This window comes from Pelobates fuscus, chromosome 13 (assembly GCF_036172605.1).
Source record: "Pelobates fuscus isolate aPelFus1 chromosome 13, aPelFus1.pri, whole genome shotgun sequence".
Classification (NCBI taxonomy): Eukaryota; Metazoa; Chordata; class Amphibia; order Anura; family Pelobatidae; genus Pelobates; species Pelobates fuscus.
Window position 1 is genome coordinate 30,016,134 of NC_086329.1, and position 13,662 is coordinate 30,029,795.

The following is a 13,662-nucleotide window of genomic DNA, read 5'->3' on the forward strand; positions in this document are numbered from 1 at the left end:
TCCTGGACAACAGACCAGTGGCGCCGAGACGAAGGGAGGTCCACGCAGAAGTTCAGGGGTGCAGCCGTAGAGAACGTGGGTAAAGATAGACCGTCTCACGCCTCTGCTTCTCAGCTACCGTTGAACGATGAGCTTCCCGGCCAATGCACCAAATGATACCGGAGAAACTGACGGAAGCCAAGCACAGAGAGATGGACACAGGTTTCTTCAGGAAGGAAGAGATTCTTTATTCGGTTCACCGATCGGGACTCAGAGGGACTAATGTCACCAAAATACAGCAAGTTCTGAGCCCCGGACAATAGTGCAGGCTCCCTATATAGGCACATAACTCCTCCCATATTAAGCTCCACCCGCACATTCTCTTAACCAATCAATACAAATAAGAATTAACTTCCTGTTTGACCGCATGGCCTGTCCAGCACAATGGAGGAGGGGAATACTACATCCTGTATTCTCGCACATGCTCCGTACACTACTGATCGTATCTTGCCACGTGCAACCAACTGATCGATACGTCAGCATATGCACGTACACATGCCACGTGGTAATCTCGGCCTACTAAATGTATTTTTACCGAGATTCCACCACAATACATGCCGCTCTTTCAGCAGAAAAGGAGGCCTGCAACCTACCAACCTCGCGCGCTCCTGAGCCTGTACAATCTCCCGAGGCCTGTCTCACCTCTAAGTGCACCGAACCAATACCTAGCCACCGGTCCCAAAGCAGCAGACCTGCACACAAACATGGGGAGGAGATCCCAGAAACCACTGCCTGGCACACCTCAAGATTCGAGGGATATAGGGCTTCAGCGACAGGCCCAATCCAAGATGGCGGCCGCGGAGGAGAGTGAAGCCCATGCTGAAGATCTACTTACCAATCACGGTGACCCTCCACTGCAGCCTTTTCCAGACATCGGCCTTACCTGCTCCAGGCTATCCAGACGTGTCTACTCTGGCCACCAAGCAGGACATCAAGGATCTACTGACCAATGTAAAGAAGCTGTTGGTAGCTGATGTGAAGTTGGTTAGGGCTGAGGTGCAGATGGCCACAGACAGAGTCCGTGCCACGGAGGAGGACATCACAGACATAAGGCAAGACATTACTGTACTGAGAGACTCAGTACACTGTTCAAAGTACCCACCATGCATTTGTCACAGAACTAGTTGCGCTAGATGATCACACCAGGAGTAATAACCTAAAGATACGGGGAGTGCCAGAAGCAATACCAATGGAATAACTCCCACACTACATCAGGTGCCTAGTAACAACTCTGTTGCCCCCAACCAAGCCAAGAAGCTTTCTTTTGATGGAATCGTCTCCCAAAGTCACCTAGAGCACCACCTACAGCTATGAGAGATGTTATTATCAGATAATCCCTCTAAATCGACAAAATATCATTTCTTACAGCACTGCAAAGCAGCACACCCATCTCTTTTGAAGGAGCTGCCCTCACGTTTTTCCAAGACCTCTCACGACCTACTCTGCTCTGGCAGAAATCCCTATGCCCAGCAGCAACAATATTGAGAACTGCTGGAGTGACATACGGGTGGACATCACCGAGATCCCTTCTGGTTAATCACAACGAGACTACACCTAAAATATCCACTGAAGAAGAAGCTTTGATCCTGCTCAGCACTCTGGGTCTGGCAGTATCTGCAAAGGACTCTGGACACAGACAACGCACCCACACCTGGGACCCGACCCCCGTAGTCACCTTTACACCTCGTGGGCAACTGACTCCTCCACGAAGACCACGGACACAGCAGCTGAAAGCCCCACAGAATCGCTTAATTATTGTTATGTGTGAAAACAGTTTTTTTAGGTTATGTTTTCAGCTCGCGAAGTTTACCAAGGAAATTCAACTTATGTTAAGAGACACTATACTTAACATTAGTTAATACGTCTGTAGTGTTGTGTAATTTTACATGATTCAATTACTGAGTTTATCAGTTTAAATAGTTTATACAGGGGTAGACAATCTTCAGGACTCCAGATGTTGTGGACTACATCTCCCATAATGCCCTTACAGCCATAATGCTGGCAAAGCATTGGGGTAGACCTAGTTCACAACACCTGTACTGGTATAGTAAAGGGACACTATAGACAACTACAGCTTAAAGGGAAATTATAGGCACCCAGACCACTTCAGCTAATTTAAGTTATCTGGTTGCAGCGTCCCCAGCCCCTTAACCCTGCAATTGTAATTATGGCAGTTTTTTAAAAACTGTAATTATTACCTTGGAGGGTTATCTCCACCTCTAGCGGTTGTCTGCCAGGTAGCCACTAGACGGACTCCCGATGGTAAGGCAAATTTTGGTCGGCTGACACTGGACGTTCTCACTCTATGCATGAGAACATCCAACGTCACCCAAATGCGAGCACAGCACAATAGATCCCCCCCAACGCCTGATGTAGGTGGATCAGGAGCCTGAACCAGCGCCAAGGGAATCAGGTAAGCGATAAAGGATTTTAACCCCGTTATCACCATGAGTGAGGGGGCACTATATGGTTAGAAAAACAACTGTTTTCCTAGCACTATAGTTCACCTTTAATGTGGTTGTTCTGGTGAGTATAGTCATTTCCTGAAGCCTTTTTAATGTAAACAATGTATTTTCAGATAAAAGGCAGTGTTTACATTTCTTCCTAGGGAAACATCCAGTGGCAGTCACTCAGACTGCTACTAGAGGTGCTTCCTGGGTCAGTGCTGCACATTCTCTCTACATCTAGATGCTGAATTTTCCCCAGAGATGCACTGATTCAATACATATCTATGAGATGTTAATTGGCCAGCGAGTTTGGCTCCGCCCCTCGCCTTACCTTCATGGGAAAGCATTGGATTGGCTGAGATAGTCAATTCTGATGATCTTAGCCACAGAGGTGGGGGGTGAGCTGGCAGACCTGCGCTGCGTTGGAATAAAGGAGAGTTTTTATCCTATTTAAGGGTGGCAAGGTGGGACCGACTACCTAAATAATGTTAACACTAGAGGGTTGGGAATACACGTTTGTATTATAGTGTTCCTTTAATGTCTGGACTATGCAGTGTGGAATTCTCTAAGTGTGTGATTGTAGTGTTGGTAACCATTATGTATTCGTAATGTACGAATTACTCCAGACAGAGGCAAAATGCAAGACCTGTAAGTGACTCGAGTACTACTGATGACAAAGTTGACAAAAGGTTGTGGAGCTCACTAAAGGTCCACCTTCATGTTATACATGAGGAAAACTAGTCCCTACTAAAAAATTGAATAAAAAAATAAATAAAGCATAATTAGCGCAAAAGAAAAAAAATGAGGCAAGGGAGGGTTGGAACACGCCAGCATTAAAATAAAAAAAGTGACAGATCTTTAAGAGTAGCTATGAATTTCATATTTTCCCCATGATTTTGTGGGAGAAGCTGCCCTGAATTCCCTAACTTACATGCCCAGTTGCCTCACTACGACAACAGGTATGATATAGTATACAAACTAAAAACACACAGTTTCAGCTGCACATTGACCAAACGGATACCTAATATTTTTGGTGGAGTACTGTGGTCTGCTTAAATTCACAGGTCCGATTAATGCTGACTATCACTCATATTTTGTGGAACGCCAATAATGGCGGAAGTCGTCTAATCAGAGCCATAACTACAGCATTAGCAACTAGGTATTTCACAAAAGTTCACAATATAGGTTTACGCTAAATCGCACTGTTGTAATTTGTCTATCCTTCATCAATAAATAGTAACGCTCAAACAATGTTCAATAATATGACCAATACACGATTAAAAAATAATAAAGGCACAAACAAAATTGTATTTTTTACTTTTTTTATTGTTGCTCTCTCTTTAAGGAAACAAACTTGTTTTGTGTGTTCTGTCCTTATAAGCCATCTTTTTTTTATTGCTTGGGGTATTAATATGCGATATACTGGTAAAAATAAAATCACATGGAAACATTAAAAATGTGCTTAGCCCTCATAAGGACGCTGGCATGAAGGTGTGTATGATGGACACGTTCATTCAAAAGAGGACATTAATAAAATGTAAAAGTACGGAGGAAAAAAACCCAAAAAAAAAACCACAAAAAGCTTTTTTCCTGATGTGCGTGGAACGGGAACACAAACCATAAGTAGGCACGCGTAGCTCAATTTTCAAGACAGTCTTGCAATAACAAAGTTGAAAATCTCTGAAAGTTTTGTGCCCAACTGAAGTCATCTCAACTCCATCTAATGCTTCATCTAAATGCTCCATATACACCAACAGCTGCTCCATCCAGTATAGCACTCGGTTCAATGACTTGCAGTTACCAAAACTCATCATCCATCGATGTGCAGATTTATCTGTCATCTCTCATCAGTCACAGCACTCACATTGCTTTGAGAAAAGTTCTCCAACCTGCCCACTCCATGAACACCATTTTCAGTGGGTTACACTTTATCAATGATTCATTAGAGCAGTCTTTCGAAGAAAATACTTTTAGTGAATCTTCTAGTGGGAATCACAATGCACAAGATAGACCAGTCCCTCCAGCCACTCCCTTAAACCTCCCTCTCCCCCGGGAACAAAAGAGGCTAAAAAATGAAGAGGGGGCAAGGAGCTGTACAAAGAGAATTCTGTCCAGCACAAGCTCTAACTTATCCATTTAAAATGATGGAAACATTACGCTGGCTGATAACCAGTTCTCGCCCAGTAGATCAGGGGAGATGCAGAAAGACACGCAGGCGAACAATAGAGGAGTCCCATTTAAAAGAAAGACATACATATTCAGTAAATAACCTTGTGCTGATTTGTTTTATTGGAAAGTCCGGACGAGTGGAAGCCACCTTTTTCGCTGATTTGGTCAGCACTTGTGTTTCATGGCAAGCTGCAGAGAGATGGAACAAAAACAAACAGGATTTAGAGTAGGAAAGCATACTGTGCGTACTTTACAAGGTTGTAATTTATCGAAAGATAATATAAAATGAAAAGACCGAGGAGCTCGGTGGCATGTACCCAAGAAAACACACACTAGAATAAATGGCAAACCGCACAGCTGCTCTCCTCTCTAAATTGGAGAATGTTCCTAAAGGGCACTTGAAGTTGACAGCATGACAGTCTGGAAAATACAGCAAACAAGGAAAAAGAGCCAAAATATAGTTTTAGCATTAGCCTTTGCTGAATCCACATCTTTTCCAAATATCTCGGTCATTAAGTACGAATTGAAAATCACCACAAAACAGACTACAAAACACACAAAACGCAGCTAAATAATGCCCACTACTTTATAATTGCTTGACACATCAGGTTCTTTTTTCCAAAAATGATTAATCAGAGGTGCAAAATCTACTGGATGCCACTGACAAACACAGTTCTAGGAGAGTATATAAACAAACACATAGTGTTACAAGTTAAAACAAAAAAGGGCTGTGTGTAAGTAGAATGAGAAACCTAAAACAAAAAAATTTATTCTGGCGGGGCAAAAAAGTGAAAATATATTGTACACTAATCTTAAAGGACCACTATAGTACCAGGAAAACATACCTCTTTCTCCAGCGCCAGGCGGGGGACTCTCCTCCTCCTCCTCCTCTCAGTCTCTTCGGCTGAATGCGCATGCGCGGCACGAGCCGCGCGCGCATTCAGCCAGTCCATAGGAAAGCATTCTCAATGCTTTCCTATGGACGCTGGCGTCTTCTCACTGTGAAAATCTCATTGACAGCCACTAGAGGTTGGATTAACCCATTTAAAAACATAGCTGTTTCTCTGAAACTGCTATGTTTATAGAAAAAAGGGTTAATCCTAGCTGGACCAGGCACCCAGACCACTTAATTAAGCTGAAGTGGTCTGGGTGCCTATAGTGGTCCTTTAAATAAATTATGAAGACCGAATATAATCTTTCCTTTTCTATCATTGAAGTATAACACTGTGTGACAGGGGCGGGCTGGGCCGGGGGGCAGGGAGGCAATTGCCTCCCAGGCCACCCGAAATTCTTTTAGGACCGGCCGCGGCGGGCCGGCCCTTTAAATGCTGCAGCCGCCGAGCGCTCTGTAAAGAGCGCTCAGACGGCTGCAGCAGCTTCTCCCCTCCCCTGTAGGTGGCCGAGCTGCACTCCAGTCCGCGGTCCCGGCCGGAGTGATGGGAAGGTGCACACTGAGTGTGCACTTCCTGTCAGTCCGGCCGGGTACAGGAAACAGAAACTCCTGTTCCGCGCGGAACAGGAGTTTCTGTTTCCTGTACCCGGCCGGACTGACAGGGAGGTGCACACTGAGCACCTTCCTATCACTCCGGCCGGGACCGCGGACTGGAGTGCAGCTCGGCCACCTACAGGGGAAGGGGTAAGAAGAGTAAAAAGAGGGGAGGGGGGGGAAGAGAGTAAAAAGAGGGGAGGGGGGGGGAGAGAGTAAAAAGAGGGGAGGGGGGGAGAGAGTAAAAAGAGGGGAGGGGGGAGAGTAAAAAGAGGGGAGGGGGGGAGAGTAAAAAGAGGGGAGGGGGGGAGAGTAAAAAGAGGGAGGGGGGAGAGTAAAAAGAGGGGAGGGGGGAGTAAAAAGAGGGGGGGAGTAAAAAGAGGGGAGGGGGAGTAAAAAGAGGGGAGGGGGGAGTAAAAAGGAGGGGAGGGGGGAGAGTAAGAAGAGGGGAGGGGGGAGAGTAAGAAGAGGGGAGGGGGGAGAGTAAGAAGAGGGGAAGGGGGGAGAGTAAGAAGAGGGGAAGGGGGGGGGAGAGTTAGAAGAGGGGAGGGGGAGAGTAAGAAGAGGGGGGGAGAGTAAAAAGAGGGGGGAGAGTAAAAAGAGGGGGGGAGAGTAAGAAGAGGGGAGGGGGGAGAGTAAAAAGAGGGGGGAGAGTAAAAAGAGGGGGGGAGAGTAAGAAGAGGGGGGGGGGGAATGGGAGGGGGGAGAGTAAGAAGAGGGGAGGGGGGAGAGTAAGAAGAGGGGAGGGGGGAGAGTAGAAGAGGGGAGGGGGGAGAGTAAGAAGAGGGGAGGGGGGAGAGTTAGAAGAGGGGAGGGGGGAGAGTAAGAAGAGGGGAGGGGGGAGAGTAAGAAGAGGGGAGGGGAGATAAAGAAGAGGGGAGGGGGAGAGAGTAAGAAGAGGGGAGGGGGAGAGAGTAAGAAGAGGGGAGGGGGAGAGAGTAAGAAGAGGGGAGGGGGGAGAGTAAGAAGAGGGGAGGGGGGAGAGTAAGAAGAGGGGAGGGGGGAGAGTAAGAAGAGGGGAGGGGGGAGAGTAAGAAGAGGGGAGGGGGGAGAGTAAGAAGAGGGGAGGGGGGAGAGTAAGAAGAGGGGAGGGGGGAGAGTAAGAAGAGAGGGGGAGAGGGGAGAGTAAGAAGAGGGGAGGGGGGAGAGTAAGAAGAGGGGAGGGGGTGGAGTAAGAAGAGGGGAGGGGGGGGAGTAAGAAGAGGGGAGGGGGGGAGTAAGAAGAGGGGAGGGGGGAAAGTAAGAAGAGGGGAGGGGGGGAAGTAAGAAGAGGGGAGGGGGGAAAGTAAAAAGGGGGGAGGGGGAGAGTAAGAAGAGGGGAGGGGGGGAGAGTAAGAAGAGGAGAGGGGGGAGAGTAAGAAGAGGAGAGGGGGGAGAGTAAGAAGAGGGGAGGGGGGAGAGTAAGAAGAGGGGAGGGGGGAGTAAGAAGAGGGGAGGGGGAGAGTAAGAAGAGGGGAGGGGGGTGAGTAAGAGGGGAGTGGGAAGAAGAGAAAAGAGGGAGTAAGAAGAGGGAAGAGAGGGAGTAAGAAGAGGGGAGGGGGGATAATAAGAGGGGGGGAGTAAGAAGAGGGGGGAAGTAAGAAGGAGGGGAGATAAGAAAAAGAGGGGGTAAGAAGAAGAAGGGGGGAGTAATAACAAGAGTGGGGAGTAATTAGAAGAGGGGGGTAAGAAGAAGAGGGGGGTAAGAAGAAGAGGGGGGTAAGAAGAAGGGGGAGTAAGAAGAAGAGGGGGGGTAAGAAGAAGAGGGGGGGTAAGAAGAAGAGGGGGGGTAAGAAGAAGAGGGGGTAAGAAGAAGAGGGGGGGTAAGAAGAAGAGGGGGGGTAAGAAGAAGAGGGGGGGTAAGAAGAAGAGGGGGGTAAATGAGGGTGGAGAAGAAGGAAGGGGTAAGAAGAAGAAGGAGGGTTAAGAAGAAGAAGGGGGTAAGAAGAAGAAGGGGGTAAGAAGAAGGGGGGAGTAATAAGAAGAAGGGGGTAAGAAGAACAGGGGGGGAGTAAGAAGAACACAGGGAGGAGGGGGGTGAGAACATACAGAGGGAGGAGTGAGAAGAACACAGGGAGGGTGGAGGGGGGATGAGAAGAGCACAGGGAGGGTGGGTGAGTGTGAGAAGAGACCGCTAGAGGAGGGTGGGGGAGAGGAGAGACCACTAAGGGGCAGGGGAGAGCTCTAAGGGACAGAAGGGACAGCTCTATAGGACAGGGGGCAAGACAGGGAGCTCTTTAACACTACGCGCACACACACACACAATGCATCCCTATACATACACAGAAACACACAATGCATCCCTATACATACACAGAAACAGAACATGCTTCCCTTACACACAGAGAAACACACAATGCATCCATTACACACACACACAATGCAACCCTTACACACAAAGACAATGCATCATTTGCACACATACACAGAAACATACAATGCAAACCCTTACACACACATGCAAACACACACACTGTTTTTTCTTACATACACACAGAAACACAATGCATCTCTTACACTCAATGCACACACATACAGACATACAGACATACACCTTGCATCCCTTATGCATACAAACACAGATTCACACAATGCATCCCTCACACACAACCAGAAACACATAATACATCCCTCATACACAAATACACACTGCTTCCACTACACACAAACACACTGCATCACCTGCACAAACTGGTATCCCTATACACTACATACCATAAGCACACATATTAGATAACACATAACACATAACACATCCCCTACATACTCCACTCACACACTCCACACTGTGAGCGAGCTCATGGGTGGGTGGAACATATAAGTGGACTTATGAGTGGGCCTTATGGGCATACTCACCGTCAGGCACTGGGGCCCAGACCTTGAGCTGTGTAAGAGGCCCCCAAAAAATGGAGCTGCTTCCAATTCTCCCAGAACGTTGAATTTTGTGACCACAGTTGCAAACAGCCTCCAGAGGTCCTGTTCTACACCAGACCAGTGGAGCCAAACTGCAGCCCATCATCATCCTCATCTAATTGTAAGTAGGCAATCTAGTATATTATTAGTGACACTAATCTATAATTTACCTCACATTAAAGGGACACTATAGCTTAATGAAGTGGTTCTGGTGTCTATAGCTGGTCCCTGCAGGCTTTTTAATGTAAACACACACTGTGTGCAGCACTGGCGTTAGTTCATATGGCAGATCATATGGGTGGGGCATTGTGATGTCACATGGGGGGTGGGGCGGCAAATTTATATTTTGTCTAGGGCAGCAAAAATCCTTGCACCGGCTCTGATCCTGGGCAGGTGCACCAGTCTACTGGTGACCCACAGGAGGGGAGTGCACTGATTGCACTGCACTCTCCTCCTGCCCAGACCCGTCTTGACCGCAGTGCAAGTGCCCTCTGCCCCTAATTTACAGTGGCTCACACTCACAACAAGCAGTGCCTGGAGCCCTTTGCAGAGACGGAAACAAAGAGGTTCTGCGGCAGCTGGCCGTCCTGCAAGCATTACATTAAACAGCTGTTCCCCATGCAGCCACAGGTGGCGTTGTGCTGGGAGACTGTGATTACTCTTCACTTCCTCCCAGCCTACAGAGCAGCGCATGGGGGAGAGAGGAGGAGGCATGATTTAATCTTGAATAAATCCTCTAAGCAAACCTTTATAAATTTGGGGGGATCAGCTCTGTTTCCACAGTTTATTGGTGTTTACCCTCATCTCTGTATTAATATTGAGGGATGTCTAAGTAGTAACATCAGTGTGTGTCAGCAGGGCCAGCCGTTGGGGTGGGCAAGCTGTGCGGTCACGCAGGGTGCCATGACAACAGAGGCGCCCGGCGGCCAACACAGCTCACAAGTTGGGTACACCAGCATATTTAATTCAAACGATTCGCTGGTGGTCCACTGGTGCGCACCAGCAGTAGGTGCAGTCAGATCATATCCTCTCCCTCGTGGTTCCGGCGCTCAGTTAGTGAGTCAGAGCACAGGCTCAGAGATTCTCAGCCTGTGCTCTGACAACATTGAAAGTCAGAGCCGTGAAGGAGCGGGTATGGCAAAGAGCTACTGATTAGCTTAACATCAATATCCGTTATAAAACCAGAAAAAGGTGGGCATGGATGGTGAACTGATTTGGTGGCGCAATGGGCCACTTGACTGGTTTTGCCCCCCAGGCCTAAGGCTGCCAGCCCTCCCCTGCTGTGTGACCCTTTGCTCTGCAAATTGTCTGTGTATACACTGGCCTTATTTTTGGAGACAGGAACAAGTTTAGCAAGAAACAGATGTTTTTGTAGATTGGTCACATTGCTTCAATGTTTTCTTATAGGGATTGCACTGACCCTGAATGTCTTTGTAAAGAGCGTGAGGATGTCCAGCTTCTTTTAGGCGACTAAAAGTGTCTCTGGAAGACAGCCACTAGAGGCAGTCTTAATACTGCAATATAATCACTGCACCCAGACCACTTCAATAAGCTGAAGTGGTCTAGGTGACTAAAGTGTTCCTTTAACTCCGAAAACATTGCAGTGTTAAAGGGACAGGGAAGTACACCATGACCACTTTAATGAGCTGACAGATGCATAATACACACAAACGCCTTAAAAGTTGCTTGCCATGGCATACAGACCATATTTTATATATACACACTCACACGTACACACAAACACACACACTTTATTACATTTTGTACCGTACACATACAAGGATTGTAAAGCATTCCATGTGTAATTAATTGGAAAATAAACGTCATATCACATGTAGGAATAAACAATAAATCAATAAATTACTATTTTAATATAAGAATCAAAGATGTCATTTTCCAATGAGGTGATACTGTTCGAAATACACTATATGGACAAACGCATTGGGACACCTGACCATTTAACCAGCAGGGACTTTTAGAACATTGCATTCTAAATACATCAACATTGATATGCAGTTGGTCTCCCCCCCCCCCCCTCCCCTCCCCATTGCAGCTATAACAGCATTCATCGTGTTTCTGTGTGATTTCGTTAAATTTATTTTTGTAGTACATAGAGAGGGTTACAAACAATCCTGCAATGCCCCAACAGCAGAGACAGGCACAACAAGAATAACTGTATAATGTGTATGTGACATTGTGAGATCATAGCACTAATTTTATAACATGACAGGAGGCTTCATATTTGCTTAAGTCTCTCTTTACTAGAACTCCACAGCGGAACAGAAAAAACAACCAATCAGAAAAAAGTTAGGTACTGGGGCGTGGCCTAACCACGGTAGCGGATGGTCGCAGGGTTGCTGAGCTCCGAGCCAGACAACGGGAAAAACCCGCTTAAAAACCTTAAAATCAGGCAGAACTTGACCCGAATAGCCTCAGCTGCTCACCCCAACGAGATGGGGCGTAAAACGAAAAAAATGAAGCCTGAAAAAAACAACCCCGGCACGGATATTGTTGAGCTGTGGCGGAGGGCCCGAGAAGCCTCAACTCCTAACATGGCGTCCCTCCATGGGGGTTGTTCGGATTTTTACAGCGAATCATCAGATGAAGCGGAAGGGGAGCTTATTCAGGCCGCCCTCAAGTCACCACCGACCCGACCGCAGCCCCCTCCTCCAGCTGCAGCCCTCACGCCGGTGAGCATGGAGGCCATCAGTGCCTTAATGGCGGACCACCATAAAAAAATATCGGCAGAGGTGGCCTCGATTCGGGACACCTTAACAGGCCTCAATGGACGAATAGGGGCTGTGGAACACTCTACGCAAACCCAAGCAAGACAACTTAAAGACTTACAGCAGGAGGTTAGAGAGCTGAGGAACTTATCTAAGCAGCAGGACCTGCGGTATGCTGAGATGGAGGACAAGCGTCGGATGAAGCATCTCAAGATCAGAGGCGTAACAGATGCCGTAACGGAATCTGAACTGCCCCATTTTGTGAGACGGCTCCTCACGGTAATGCTCACTCCAAAGCATGCCAAAGCGGTGACGCTGGACGACATGTTCCGCATCCCAAAACCGGCTAAGGCCCCTGAATCGGCCACCCGGGATATCATCCTGCAGTTTCAAACCCAGAGGGACAGAACCGCAGTCCTGACAGCGGCTAGGGCCCAGCCGACCTACCCTTTCGAGGGCATGAACTTAACGTTCTATGCGGACCTTTCGGGGGCTACGTTGGCCTGGAGGAGATCCCTGCAGCAGCTCACATCAATCCTACGGGAGCAACGCGTTCAATATCGCTGGGGCCCAGCTCACACTCTGTTGATAACAAAGGGCGATAACACACATAAGCTACACTGCATGCAGGAGGCACCGGAGATCTTGCGGCTGCTCGGCCTCCCTCGGACTACACTGCCCCAGCCAGCACCCAAGGGAAATCACCCGAACCCCCCAAGCTGGGAAAATGCAAGCGCGGCCGAATTCGTACCAAGAGGACAAGCCGGAACATCCACCATCCCTGCTACAACCTGAAGGCCTCTGTGAGTTTTTCTTTTCTTTCCCTTTTTTTTTGGGACTTCACCCCACGGTGAGGGACTTTAATTACAGAGACTGTTACACAATATCTTAAACCACAGCCGACGAACCTAATTGTCCACCCCCCCCCCCCCACCAAGTTACTGATCACGGAGTCTCGGGTGGAGAGGGTGAGGCCTCACACTAACCAGCTATACATACTGAGCCTGCCGATGAACTCGACCCACGCCTCACCCCGGAGACTTGAGGATCCAACTCGCCCCAGAACACGATTGGAGACATCCCACTAACTGTTCTGGCACACCTGACCCGAACTTACCCCGCTAAGGTCTATGACTCTTTAATACCGACAATCTGGACGATGCTCCAGGCACGTTCGACCCAACAGCCTGCATACATGTTTTTCTTTTTTTCTTCTTTGTTTGGTTTATGTTTAGGCTAACTTGTTTACTTCATGTTAATTGCTTTGAAACCGTGCGCTATAAGGACCGCCAAGGAGTACAATGTCCTATACACTAGCTGCAGATAAGGTCATGGCCATATATGTTATCCCTTTCTCCCCCACTACCGTGCATCGCACGAGCAATTGATTGTTTACCTTAATTTTTCGATTACTATCCCTAAGTTACAGCGGGTTGTCTACGGGTTATTCTTTGTTTTTTAGGCAAGCAAAAAGTGCCCCGTATATAACGCATAGCCAGCCTAGCCTACATACAGCCTCAGGAACCGCACAATTTGAGTAAACCGAAGGGAGAGTAGATTCAGAGCATTTCAGACCCCAGCGGCTTCTCACATAAACGCTAACTAGCGGGACACAGCGCCTTACTTCACAACCTGGCACACAAAACGATGACACTCTATTAAAGGCTTCTGATAGCCTATGTTTAGACGAGCACACCAGGAAACAATAAACGCGAGCACAATACGTGCATATACACACTCCTACAGACCAGAGTACACCCACAAAGATACCATTCCCACACGCTCCCCACTGGCCCTCAGACACGACGCTCTCGTGGACTCTGTAGGCACTTACCACAGGCGCAACATCACCGAGCACTTAAACAGAGCTAACCGATTATATGCACACTATAATGCGAAGAAC

At 47.8% G+C, this 13,662-nt stretch overlaps 1 protein-coding gene across 1 annotated transcript in view; it reads right to left on the minus strand.

Annotated features, from left to right (window-relative positions):
* Nucleotides 1-3,791: 3,791 nt before the first annotated feature.
* Nucleotides 3,792-13,662, minus strand: part of STXBP6 (syntaxin binding protein 6) — an 81,557-nt gene continuing 71,686 nt past the window's right edge. The window contains exon 6 of the mRNA XM_063439226.1: nucleotides 3,792-4,844. Within this exon, the coding sequence (XP_063295296.1) occupies nucleotides 4,821-4,844 (24 nt within the window). The 3' untranslated portion in view covers nucleotides 3,792-4,820. The remainder of the gene's footprint in view (nucleotides 4,845-13,662) is intronic.